At 43.4% G+C, this 13,459-nt stretch overlaps 1 protein-coding gene across 10 annotated transcripts in view; it reads right to left on the reverse strand.

Moving 5' to 3' along the window:
* Positions 1 to 13,459, reverse strand: part of CTNND2 (catenin delta 2) — a 1,018,171-nt gene that overhangs the window by 490,193 nt on the left and 514,519 nt on the right. For all 10 annotated transcript variants that reach the window (XR_009758379.1, XM_061589265.1, XM_061589272.1 and 7 more), the window contains exon 4: positions 83 to 117. Coding sequence is in view for 9 of the 10 variants with exons in the window: in XM_061589265.1 (XP_061445249.1) it covers positions 83 to 117 (35 nt within the window). In the remaining variant the exon portion in view is untranslated. The remainder of the gene's footprint in view (positions 1 to 82; positions 118 to 13,459) is intronic.

Here is a 13,459-nt window from a genome sequence, read left to right on the forward strand (position 1 = left end):
AGTTTGGGCAAAGCACCTGCAAATAGTGACCATCTGAGAGAAACAAAAAATCAGCCTAGAATTCGACAAAATTGTAATTTACCTTGAGTTTGCCAGTGAAACTGTTCCTCCGTTGAACTGCAAAAAACATAACAAAAACATACAAAATAAGTATTAGAACAGAAAAAAGCCTTGGAGAATCTATTTTACAATAAATCAGTTTGAAACTGAGTATTATGTCTTTATAATGTCGATGCTATTTTCAGTGTTGAAACCAACTGAAAACCACTACAATATAGACATTGGCATGAATCTTAAGTTGCTCCTTTATTCAGATAAGGTAGTGGTGATTACTGGTCACTCCTTCCTCCATCTGCAGCCTTCCACACCATATTGCACACTACTGCCAAGAGTCCCCCAATTCCCTGAAGCAGATTTTCAGGGGGCACAGGATTCTGAAAAGGAGATGAGAAAGCCCTGGTCCATTCACAGAAGGAAAGTTAGCATTCAAGCCACTGGATTAATATACGGAAACCTTGACCAAACCAAATTTAGGCAAAGTAAACAATAGCACATTACCTCTCAAAATGTACTAGGATGAATATTTATTTATTATCTATTTATTGCATCTATATACTGCCACATAGCCAAAGCTCTGTGGGCGGTTTACAAAATTAAAAACATTAAAAACAAGTATATAAATTTAATCCATTAAAACTCATAAAAACCAATAAGCAAGTTAAAAACACACATTATTCAAATGCTGTTAAAATGTCTGGGAGAAGAGGAAAGTCTTGACCTGGCACCAAAAAGATAACAGGGTTGGCACCCGGCGCACCTCGTCAGGGAAATCATTCCATAATTTGGGGGACACCACTGAGAAGGCACTCTCCCTTGTTGCCAGACTCCCAGCTTCCCTCCAAGTAGGCACCTCTGATGTTGAGCGTAGTGTATGGGTGGGTTTGTGTCGGGAGAGGCGTTCCATCAGGCATTGTGGTCTCAAGCCATGTAAGGCTTTATAGGTTAAAACCAGCACCTTGAATCAGGCTCGGAAGCATACAGGCAACCAATGCAAGTGGGACAGAATTGGTTTTATATGTTCAAACTGTCTGGTCCCTGTTACCAATCTGGCTGCTGCATTTTGCACAAGCTGCAGTTTCTGAACCATCTTCAAAGGCAGCTCCACGTAGAGCGCATTTCAGTAATCTAGTGTGGAGGTTACCAGAGCATGGACAACTGAAGCCAGGTTATCCCTGTCCAGATAGGGGCATAGCTGGGCCACCAACCGAAGTTGGTAGAAGGCATTCCATGCCACCGAGGCTACATGGGCCTGAAGTGACAAAGATGGTTCTAGGAGAACCCCTAAGCTACGAACCTGGTCCTTCAGGGGGAATGCAACCCCATCCAGGACAGGTTGGACATCCACCATCCGGTCAGAAGAACCACCCACTAACAGCATCTCAGTCTTGTCTGGATTGAGCATCAGTTTATTAGCCCTCATCCAGTCCATTGTCGCAGCCAGGCACCGGTTCAGCACATTGACAGCCTCACCTGAAGAGGATGAGAAGGACAAACAGAGCTGCGTGTCATCAGTGTACTGATGGCAACACACTCCAAAACTCCGGATGACCGCACCCAAGGGTTTCATGTAGATGTTGAACAGCATGGGGGACAGAGCTGACCCCTGTGGAACCCTATACTGGAGAGTCCATGGAGCCAAGCTATGTTCCCCAAGCACCTCCTTTGGGAGCCGATCTGCAAAGTAGGAGTGGAACCACTGCCATTCAGTACCTCCCACTCCCAACTCAGCCAGTTGTCCCAGAAGGATAAAATAGTACCCAAGCTCTCAAAATGTACTCGGAAAATTTGAAAGCTCTGTTTTGTTATAATGAAAAAATATTGTCTTTGTTACTGTAAATAAATATTAGCACACAGGATGCTCACGTGTCCTACTTGTATTACAGGAATAGTCTGGGAATGTGGACTTGTACAATATAAGTCTGGTTTTAAGGTAAAGAGTCATAAGAAGGAAGAGCAAGCAAGTGCCATGAAGTTGCTCATCAGCAAGTAGCACCTAGAAAGCAGACTGAGCAGGCACTCTGATCAGCTGGTGATAATCTTACCCTCTGAAATATATTGTTTTTTCCATTTAAATTATAGCAATTATTTGTAAATCGTCATCTATAAAAAAAAGTGCATGTGAATCTGCACCATCTATTGCTCTTTTTAGGCGATGCATTTCCTCTCCTTTGGTAATGCAATCCTAGTAGCGCATAATAGTATTTTAAAAACATGGAATGAAGAAGTTCATAAAAACCTGCAAAGGGAAAAAAGCCTGCCTTACTTGTCAATGGTTTCATCTTCCACCAATCTTACAAGTCTTAGGTGGCAATTCAAAGGTAAGAAGGAGAGAGAATGAAAGGTGGTTGAAGCAGCCATCCGAAGCCCTGCCGGGCTCTCACTGACAAGGTGGATGTGAGGACTGTTCTTGTGCTCCTTTGTCCTTTTCTGGTGTTATTTTTCTCCCATTTTTTCCAATGGGACATAAAGTAAGCCAGCTCCAGGGCTTGTGTAGATTCCCCCTGCATTGGAGATGTGCTGGACAGCAGAGAAGGTGTTGGATCCTTCTGACCCAAACCTTCCTCTGGTTGGCCCTGGCATATGTCCAAACTGCTCCCAGCACAACCACATTTGGGGCCTACCAGCTTTGAAGTGCTAATGTTGGTAGGGAAAGGGCTGTGGAAATTTCTGTGTCAGTAGGGGAGGGAAATATGACATTGGAACTTCCCCTCCAAGATGGGAACTCTCTGCCCTCGGACAGAAAGATCCAATGTTTCCTTTGAGATGTCATCCAAGGGCCACGGGATTGCATGGTTACTCAAGTCATGAGAAGTGGCTTCTGAAAGAGCAATGGGTACGTTCTTTTTCAGTGTAACTCCTGTTTTGTGGAACTGCCTCCTGAGGGTATCATGGTTAGGCCCCAAAAGTGATGAGCTTTTGATGCCTGCTTAAAATCTACCTGTTTATCCAGAGTTTTGCTAGCTACTAATTCCCAGTTTGATTTCATATTTATTGTTAGAATTCTATTTATTGCTGTCTATAGTGGGTTGAATTTAATAATCATCTTAAGGTTTAATATTAATTTTATTCTATAGTATTTTGTTTTCATGTTGTGAACTGCTCTGGTATTACTCAGATGAAGATCAGTGAATGAATATTTGAAATAAATACAACAAATTAAAAATATAGCTTAGTAAGTATGCAAAACCTTCCATAAAATATATATGTTTTCTCCCATTTTATCTTAGTGGCTTTAGCTTTAATTTTCATTGTTTGAATTTAATATTGTTATATAAAGTAAACTATGTAAAACAGACCAACAGATAATGCCTGTTAGCTTGATCTCAAGGGTATGATCTAGTAATAAAATCTATGCATGTGAAAGGGAGAAACACATTCAGATTGGAAATTACAAAGAAAGCTGAATATTATATATGGGTCATAAGTTCTTGGTGCCAATAGGAACTTCTTCTCAAAGGCTAAAAGCAGCAAAGGGATAAAGGATTTTCATTGGGATCATGGCTACAGGGTATGGTTGCCAGGGGTCTGGTTTTCACCCAGAGACTCCATTTTTTGGGGGTCTGGGTGAGTCACCTTTTTTTTAAAAAAGTTTCTAGTTCAAAAGATATAAACCAAAATGTCACACACACCCTCACAACTTTTGTTAGTACCGGCTGCTCTAATCCGTGCCCTTTCAGGTTTTTAGTCAATAAGTGAAGACAGGGTTGTGTTTCACAAGATTTGTTGACCCTTGGCAATACCTAAACCCCATTTCAAGTTCTGAGAACAGTTTCCTTTTCCTGCTTGTCTCACGTCAGGAATTCGATAAATTTATAGTTTTCAGCAGCATAAAGAGTACTTTCTGTGTACAGGATTAGGACCTGCTTCTGAGTAAACATACACAGGATTTCACTACAACAGAAGATTACAGCAGGATCTTGGTGGGCATATACAGCAAACAATTTTAGTTATAATTATAATAAAAGTGTGCATGAAGATTTTTAATTACTTGCAAAATGGCATATTATACATTTTATTTATCAAATAATTTTTGAACAGAAGTTTTAAAAAGTGTACATGCTGCAGTGTTATACTTTTCTAATTAAGGAGTCAAACAAGTTTAAATTTTACTGGACTGTTGAAGAGGGCAGTTTATTTGTCTTATTCATAACCTGTTTTAAAAACCTTCCCAATATGAAGCTTTTCTGGGAGTAAAGCTGCAATGCTAATTCCACATATCTGGGAGTTAACCCCACTGAATTCAGTAAGACTTACTTTTGAGTAGACATGGTTAGGATTGTGCTGAAAATTAATGGGACTTTTGAGTGAACATAGAAAAGGATTGTGTTGTAAATCTTTCCCTCCCCCCCCCATCTTTTTTCTAAGCAGTTAGGCAGGACTTAGGTGTCACTGCTTTTATTTGGCAGGAAACTAATACTTTAAAAAAATATTCTGCAATGGCCAACTGGTTTTTACAATAAACTATTATATGGGGTGTATGAATTTTTACATCTCCAGTGTGTGTGTGTATGGAATATTTCCATGTTTGCAGTCCTTTTATAAGGCACCAGAATGTGAGCCCACTGGTCAAATTAGAAGTAAAATAAACTCACAAATAACATGTAAATGCAAGCAGTCAGCAGTCAGCAATAAACATTTTTGACATTCATGCTTATATAAATATTTCTTCATACTGTGTCTTGATATGTATCTGATTTCACACTATGGTTGTAAATTATTATTTACAAAACATTTTTCCTCTGCATTTTAACTTTGCCCTTCTTCCTTTGGATGGCCATGGTCCCCCTCTGTTGTTTTCAGCCTGAGGGCAGGATTAGGCTAAGAGATGGTGCGGAGCCACCCAGTAAACGTTGTAGCTTATTCCCATTCTAAAATTTAATTTAAATGAGTTATATACAGGCAAAGTTTATGAAGTAATGCAGATCCACATAATGCATTTAAAGCACATCCAACCAGGATATAAAGTGCATGACTTCCCCTAAAGAATCCTAGGAGTGTAGTTTCCCCCTTACAGTTATAGTTCCCACCACCCTTAACAAACTGCAGTTCCCATGATTTTGTGATGGGATTCATGTGCTTCAAATGTACATTGAATGTGCTTTAAATCAGAGCTTGGAAAAGTAATTTTTTTGAACTACAACTCCCATCGGTCCCAGCCAGCATGGCCACTAGATTGGGCTGATGGGAGTTGTAGTTTAAAAAAGTAACTTTTCCAAGCTCTGCTTTAAATGCATGGTGTGGATCTGCCCTCAGTATGTTGTGCATTCATTAGTGAACTGAAAATAAAATAAAATAAAATAAAAAGGTACTTTTTTAAACAGGGCTATAGCTCAGTGGTAGTGCACATGCATTGCATGCAAAGGTCCAAAATTCAATCTCTAGAGAGAGCCAATGCTAGTCTATCAGTACTGAGCTAGATAGTATCAAATGGCCTGAGTTGGTATAAGGCAGATTCCTTTGTTCCTAAAAGAGGAAATAGACCCAAAGTCCACAGTGACTCCAAAATTTATTTATGTATTTTATTTACAACAATTATATACTGCTTTATTGTAAAAAAAACCCCCTCAAATCGGTTTAAAGAAGGAATGAGAACAATAACGTTCCTGCATTTCGCAAGGGGCGGGTTTGCCGCCACCCTATTTCTGGGAAGACTCGGGAGGGTTCGAGAAAAAATTGTAATTGGTCAGGTGGTGCACCTTGACCAATTGGGAAAGGGATTGAGCAGCTATATATAGCCTGCTCCTCCCTAAAAACGGACCTTTTTTGCCTTGCGGCACGCTGTGAGAAACCTTTGTGACCTAGATCGTTCAGCTCTTCGTGTAACCCTTGCTCCTGAGTCGTCGCTGGTGATCGTATAAGCTATTTTTTTTCTTGTTTTTCTGTCCTTAATCCCCTTTAATTGTTTGGGTGTCCGGAGTGGGTGGGGGGGTTCCTTTAATGCCTTCCCCCCCAACACCCTTCTCCCCTTCTTCATCATCAGTCCCCACGCATTAGGTGGGGATCAGGGGCAGGTGGCATTCTCCCTGCCTCCAATGTTATAATATATACAGCGGCATACTCTTACCGCGGGTCAGCTGTGAAGCGAGGGGAAGGGCCGTTGTTTTGGCTCACTTAAACTACTTTGCAGGCCAGTGCCACGCTTGATTGAGGCAGCCTGTGTTACGTTTGTTTCTCAGCTGGGTAGCGCTTGCGAGGCTTTTCCTCTCCATCTGCTGCTGCTATAGTTGCAGCGCATGGCCTGCCCTCCTGGTGCTGTGCTGATTTACACCCCGGTGTGCATTGTTTTGGTGTCTCTGGAGCCCTGTCGGGCGCCCAGATTGCCACCGAGTCAATTTAATTTTCCCTCCTTTTCCCACGGATCAGCTGTGAGGCGGCGCAGGAGGTTTTTCAAGCTGGTCTACTGCTGCTAAGGGCCTCAGCGTCTGGTCTGCCTTCGATACCATTTTTTAAATTTCCCGCCTCTCTGTAGTATTGTCCTGCGTTCCTGACTCAGCCGGGTAGTAGGCGAGTTTGAGTGAGGCTGGGATTGAATTGCTCCCTGTGGTTTGAATTAATTAATAAGTTAGCCCATCTACCCATTTGATATTAAAATAATAAAATAAAATAAAATAATAATAATAACAATAACAACAACAATAATAATAAAATTTAAAAAATTAATTGGCTTATAATTGATTGGTAAATTTCATTAAATAAATATATATGTAAAAAAAAGGAAATTAATTTAAGTTTAAATATAATCCATAGTTCTCTTCTCTTTTACTTAATTTCATTAGTTAAGCCACATAGATAATTAAGTATAATTGATATTGTTTCTGTAAATAAACAAATAAATATAACTTAGAAATATATACACAACTAATAATAAATTTTGAATTGATTTGCCCTTCAAATTTACCCCCCCCATTTTAATTTCCCTGTGCATTAATTGATTTGGCCAATTGGGTGGTGCCTGTGATTTCTTTCTTCACTTCATAAGGTTGTTGTCGACTCAGTTACTGGGTATTTTCATAAAGGCGTTTTGTCTGCATTGCATATTGCTAATAATTGTTGTTGTTGTTGTTGTTAATATTGTTAAGTTTCGCTGGAATTCATCATGCCGCCAAAGAAGGTTCAACAAAAGAGAGGGGTTCGAGTGGTGAAGCAGGTGACTAAGCGCCCCCCCTCACGGCAAGAGTACCTGTCCTCAGATGACGAAGATGATATGGGGACAATTTGTGCTTTGGTTGCAAGGGTGGAGGCCCTTGAGGGAGAGGGCAGGCGTCCTTCAGAGCCGGGGCAGGGCCTAGCACCGCCCCTTCAGGTAAGAAGTCAGCCCGCTTGGTGGCTAAGGCAACTAAATCAGGCATTTTCTGATTTGGTTGCCAGAATTGGTGTCCTTGAAGCGGCAGCGCCCAGGGATGATTCCACCATTCCAGCTGTACCAGTCTGCACATCTGAGGCACCTTTGGCATCCACTTCTTCCCAATTTTCAGTCTCCGCTGGCGCTGGCATTCCCCAAGAACAACTGCATCCACTACAACCTGGCATTCAAGCTCTTCCTACTGTTCCTTCTGGGGTAGCCACACCTGCAGTGGTTGCGTCTCCAGCTGCTTATGCGGGTCAGTGGTGTGTACCATCACATTCTTCTGCTACGCAGGTTCAGCAGACACAGCAGTATTCTGCAGCTCCTCAGGCACTAGGTGGAGCACAGCAATCCTTAGTTTATATGGGAGGTGTTTTAGTTCCACAGCAGCCTGTGCTTCCTTGGCCCACTGCGGCAGTAATGCCCTGGCAGCCGTCTGTGGCTTCAGCTAGTACACCTGCTCTTCCGCTGCCTCTTCCTTCTGGTGTATATCCACAGGGTGATACTTCCCTGCCATTAGGTGATCACTTACTATCTTCCACTAAGAACAAGATTTGGCGTGGTGAATATATCGATATATTCACACTCCTTTTTCGGGAGTCTGAAATAAAGCCCAAAGAGGGTTCAGATCCGAATGAGCGTGAGGTAGTGATAAGAAAGAAAGTTGATAGCATATGGCCTAATTGGCTTAATGCATTTACTGTGTATATGGGTGTGATGACTCAGGTTTATCCATCCAGGGCCATGTCCCTGATTAAATATCAGGACATCATTCATAGGGCCTTTAGGGAATTCTCTGGTACTGCTTGGTTGCGGTACGATGAGAATTTTAGGCAAAGGGCGGCCTTGGACCCCACGCTTCGTTGGGATGTTGAACATCCTGGTCTTTGGCTGTGTTCTATGACTTCAGCCAGACCCTCATTGGGAGACAGAGCCGATAGTGGGCATCTTTTGGTGCGTGCGCAGACTTCAGCTTCCAGTTCCAGCCAGGGCTGGCAGCGGGTTCAACCCCCTCAGGTCTGTTGGACCTACAACAGTAGTGGACGCTGTTACAGGTGCCCATGTCGGTTTAGGCACGCATGTGGACTCTGCGGTGGCACTCACCCCTGTTCCACCTGCCAGAGAGCCCGTCTGGCTTGCAGGGGATCAGGGGAACAACAACAACCTAAACGTGGATCTGGCAACAGCGGCAGTACGTCGCAAGGCCAGTAGCCCTATTAGGTTGCTTCCCCTAGCGAGATTATTGAATAGCTATCCCAATAGATATGCGGCTAGATGCCTTTGGTATGGTTTTTCAGAGGGTTTTCGTATTCCCTTCGAAGGCCCGAGGGTTCCCACTTCCCCTGCCAATCAGCCTTCTGTTTTGGCTTTGGCTCCTGTGGTTCTTACAAAATTAAATAAAGAAATAGCTGCTGATAGGATTTCTGGCCCTTTTACTTACCCTCCCTTGTCGAATTTGAGGATTTCTCCTATCGGTATAGTTCCCAAAAAACAGCCGGGTGAATATCGCCTTATTCATAAGTATTTCATCATTATATACGTCAGTTCGTTATACTTTCTTTGATGAGGCTGTTAAGGTAGTCAGGAAGGCGGAAAGGGTGCTTTGATGGCGAAGTGTGACATAAAGTCTGCATTTCGATTGCTCCCTGTGCACCCTGACGATGTTGATTTATTAGGTTTTCGTTTTCAAGGCCAGTATTATGTAGATAGGGCAATGCCTATGGGATGCTCGTTGGCCCTGCAGGCACTTCTCATTGTCTGCATTTGATGCAAACTTTTGAGGAGTTAACTATGGAATTGGGTGTCCCTTTAGCTCCCAAAAAGTCTGAGGGCCCTTCTACTTCCCTTTCATTTTTGGGGATTCTTTTGGATAAGCAGTCCCAGTCTTCCAGTCTGCCTCAGGATAAGTTGCTCGCATTGAGGCAGAGATTGCGCTCAGTTTTGACTTCAAAAAAGGTCACAGTTGCTCAGTTGCAAGAGCTTCTGGGTCATTTAGTTTTTGCTTCTAAAGTCATTTCGCCTGGTAGAGCATTCCTTCGTCATCTCTGTGACGCTATGAAGGGAGTTCGTTCTCGTTTTCATCTTATTAGGGTCACGTTGGGAATGAGAGAGGATTTCAAAATGTGGCTTACTTTCTTGGATAATTACAATGGCCTCTCGTTCTGGCGTGAGGACTTATTACTGGAAGCTGAGCTACAAGTACATTCCGATGCTGCAGGTGGCATTGGTTTCGGTGTAATTTTTAGATCTCAATGGTGCGCTGAGAGATGGCCTTTGGAGTGGCTAGCTTCTGGGCTCACTTCAAACATGACCTTTTTGGAATTCTTCCCAATTGTGGTGGCAGTCTATATTTGGCCTTTGGCATTCCAAAATCGCACTGTGCGTTTCTGGTGTGATAATTTGTCCACAGTGTGTGTGGTCAATACCCAGACTTCAAAATCTCCTCAGGTGATGCGCCTGGTGCGGGCCTTTGTATTGCAATGCTTGTGTTTTAATATTTTATTTGTAGCTCGCCACGTTCCAGGATTACAGAATTGTGTTGCTGATGTTCTCTCCCGCTTACAGATGGCACATTTCCGGGAACTGGCACCAGGAGCAGCTCAGGATTCGGTCCCGGTCCCCTTCTTCCTGTGGAGCCTTGGGAATTAGAAGCTGGGGCCGCCATAGCCTCTGCCCTTGCTCCCAACACTCAGAGAGCACATCAGCGTGCTGTTGGAACATTCCAGGCTTTTCGTGCCAGTAGTGCTTTGCCTCCTGCGTGGCCTATTCCTGTTTCACATTTGCTGCACTTTATGTTATATTTAAAAGGGCAAAATAATTCTGTTTCTACCATCGCCGGACACCTCTCTGCGCTAGCCTTCATTTCTAAGGCCAGAGGATTGCAGGATCATTCTGTAGATTTTAGGGTCAGAAAGATCCTTCAGGGTTGGTCACGTTCTGCCCACAGGCCCGCTGACCAAAGGAGACCAATCACGCCCGATGTTCTTTCAGATCCTGCCTTTATTTAGGTCTATGTGCTCATCGCCGTATGAGTCGCACCTGTTCGCCGCAGTAACACTGACGATGTTCTATGGTGCCTTTCGCTCTAGTGAAGTACTGGCTTCCTCGAAGCGTGATGTGTCCTACCAAGCCTTCTGCTTTGGCGATTGCACATTAGGTGCTGATATAGTTAGGCTTTCCCTATGAGTCTCTAAGACTGATCAAAAGGGCCGTGGCAGTATTATTTCATTGAATGTTTGCCAGGTTCCTGAATTATGCCCCGTTGCTGCAGTGCGTCTATTTTTGTCTATCAGGCCAGCAGGCCAGCGTTATCTCTTTATACATGCAGATGGTTCTGCCCTGACTCAATTTCAATTTTGGGCCGTTGTTTGGCGGACCTTGTTGGCCAGTGGTTGCGATGCTGGAGTCTATGGGCTGCATTCCTTTCGGATTGGGGTGGCTACGGCCACTGCCCTTGTGGGCATGAGCATTGAGGATATTCAGGTGTTAAGAAGGTGGCGTTCTTCCGCTTTTAAGTGTTATGTCAGGTATTGATTCTAACGTGTTCTTTCTTTTCTTAGGTGTGCTGAGCCAGTGACTGCGAGGGTCGTCCTGTGTGGCCACTCGATTTTAATTTGGACCCATCGGAGGGCCTTCTCTACTCTTGCTGGGACACAGCTGCAGCTTTCTGCTAGAGCAACGGTTGGCTGGGAGGCTCAGAGGGGCATGCTTTGGGATGCATTCATGCCTTTGGTGTGTCATATTATGTCATCATCTAATAGGCCCCATGTGCTGGTGGTTCATTTGGGTGAAAATGACTTGGTGCAGCGGCCAGGTATGGATCTGCTGCTCAAGATCACGCGGGATTTCAATGCACTCATCCAGTCATACCCAGACCTTGTTATAGTGTGGTCTGATATGCTGGTGAGGCGTGTTCGGAGGGGTGCACAGCACCCTAACAGAATCGATAGATCCAGAAAGTGGGTGAATTAGAAGGTTAGGAATTTGGTTTTGTCATTAGGTGGGCTTTATATCCCGCATGACAGGATTCGCTTTCATTCCCCACATTTGTTTTGGGATGATGGTGTCCATCTCTCGGAGAGTAGGTGTGATTTATTATTGGAGGATTATAGGTTGGGTTTGGGGGCTCTGTTTTCTTTGGGTTGAGTAGACCAAGCTTCAGCTGATCCCCTCTCGTGGCATCAAATTCGGGCAGGTGAGGTAATTGTTGTTAAAATTGAGGTGGATGAGGCATTTTGGTAAAGGGCACCCCCTGGTGAAACATCAAGGCGTAATGTCTGGTGTGGATCTGGGGAGTGTCCACGTGGGACCGGCTTGCACATCATGGTGAACACCTGTACAGCGAGGCCAGGATGTGGAGGTTGGAACCACATACCTGACTCCAATTGCAAGGAGAGATAAGTTTTCCCACATCCTTGACTGGGGAGTTGCAGTACGATGTGACTGACTTGCCTCCTGGTTTGGAGGGTCTATACCCTCATAGATAGGTTGAGCCTCACCTGCCCGAAGTATTTGATATTCATTAATTGGCTGATTTGAATTTGATTGATTATGTGTTATATTTTAATAAATATAACATTTCTCCATATATGTGTCACAAGTCTTCTTTGGTGTGGTGGCAATAAAATTATTGGCAAAAACAAGTAAAGACAGGTATTTAAACATTCAAAATAATAAAACCAACAATGAGTTAAAAACAAATAAAAACCATAATACCTTCTACATGTCTGGGTAGGCTTGCCTAAACAAAAATGTTTTAGCAGGTGCCAAAATGAGTACAATAAAGCACCTGCCTAATGTAAATAGGCAGGGAGTTCCAAAGCGTAGGGGCTGCCACACTAAAGGACTGATTTCTTACAAGAGCAGAACAAGTACTATGTGACCTTCATAACATGGAAAGCACACCATGAACTTGGCCTGGTAGCAAATCAGCAACCAGTGCAGATTTCAGAACAGACGTATTATGTGCTGATAGGGTCTTGCTCATGTCAGCAAGTGTGCTACAGTGTTCTGCACTAACTGCAGCCCCTGGGTCAGGTTGTGCTGCATGGGGATTTCTGTGACTTTGGCTGACTGGCTGCCAGAATTTTTTTAGTTTTTGTTAGGAACCCTGATTGGTTGTGGGATGCTGAGTTTTCTGTCTTATAGGAATCTTGTTGTGGTTGGTATTGTATTGCATTTAGGAAAGCATCACTGTCTTCTGTTTTTCTTTTTCTATTTGCATTTCTTTTACCTCTGACCTTATTCCCTTACATCCATAGAAGCAACAACAGTGATTCCATGTGGTCAGCTCAACTCCCTTAAACCCACTGATGATGCACCTTGTTATTTGCATGATGATTTGTTTCTTGCCCAATAGTGGTAAAAGAGAATTAACACAGTGGGAAATGTGGTTTCAATTGCTGTTGTTCCCAATCTACTGCCTATGGTATGTTTTCTCTTTGTCAATTATGTGTGTTTTCTCTCTGTCAATTATTATTCACTGGAATTGGGTTGGCTGTCAAAATAAGTTTATAGCAGCCCACACGGTAGGCAGGAAATTGTATGGAATCTTCTTAACTCTTACTCATTTCTCTTACTCAAACCTCTCTCTGCAGTGAAGGGTCAAGCTTGTAAAGAAGGTTGGAGCAGTCATGGTAAAAGGCAGGCAGGGCATTCCAGGCAGGGGGTTGCCAACCCTGCTTGAATATGGATATATTTGTAGAGGATCCCTAGTCAAGCCTTACCAACAGCAATGCTGGCTGGGGTTGATGGGAGTTGTAGGTCAAAAAAGTAACTTTTCAAAGCTCTGGTCAGTGTAGACAGTACTGAGCTAGATGGACCAATGATGGTGGAGGTGGTGGCACTGACTGGAGGCCCAGCATCATTTAAGATAGTGAGGCCAAAGAGTTAATGGCTGTGTACCAATGGTGGTAGCAGTAAGCCCAGCAGTGGTGGATCTGGTGGCAGCAGCAGTGGGCCGTCAGCAATTGCCCCAGTATGCCATTGTGCTTGTGCTGTCTTGTTTCAATTACACTTATTCACTGGTATGACAGTCACAGATATATGAAAACA

Source organism: Rhineura floridana, chromosome 1, assembly GCF_030035675.1.
Source record: "Rhineura floridana isolate rRhiFlo1 chromosome 1, rRhiFlo1.hap2, whole genome shotgun sequence".
NCBI lineage: Eukaryota > Metazoa > Chordata > Lepidosauria > Squamata > Rhineuridae > Rhineura > Rhineura floridana.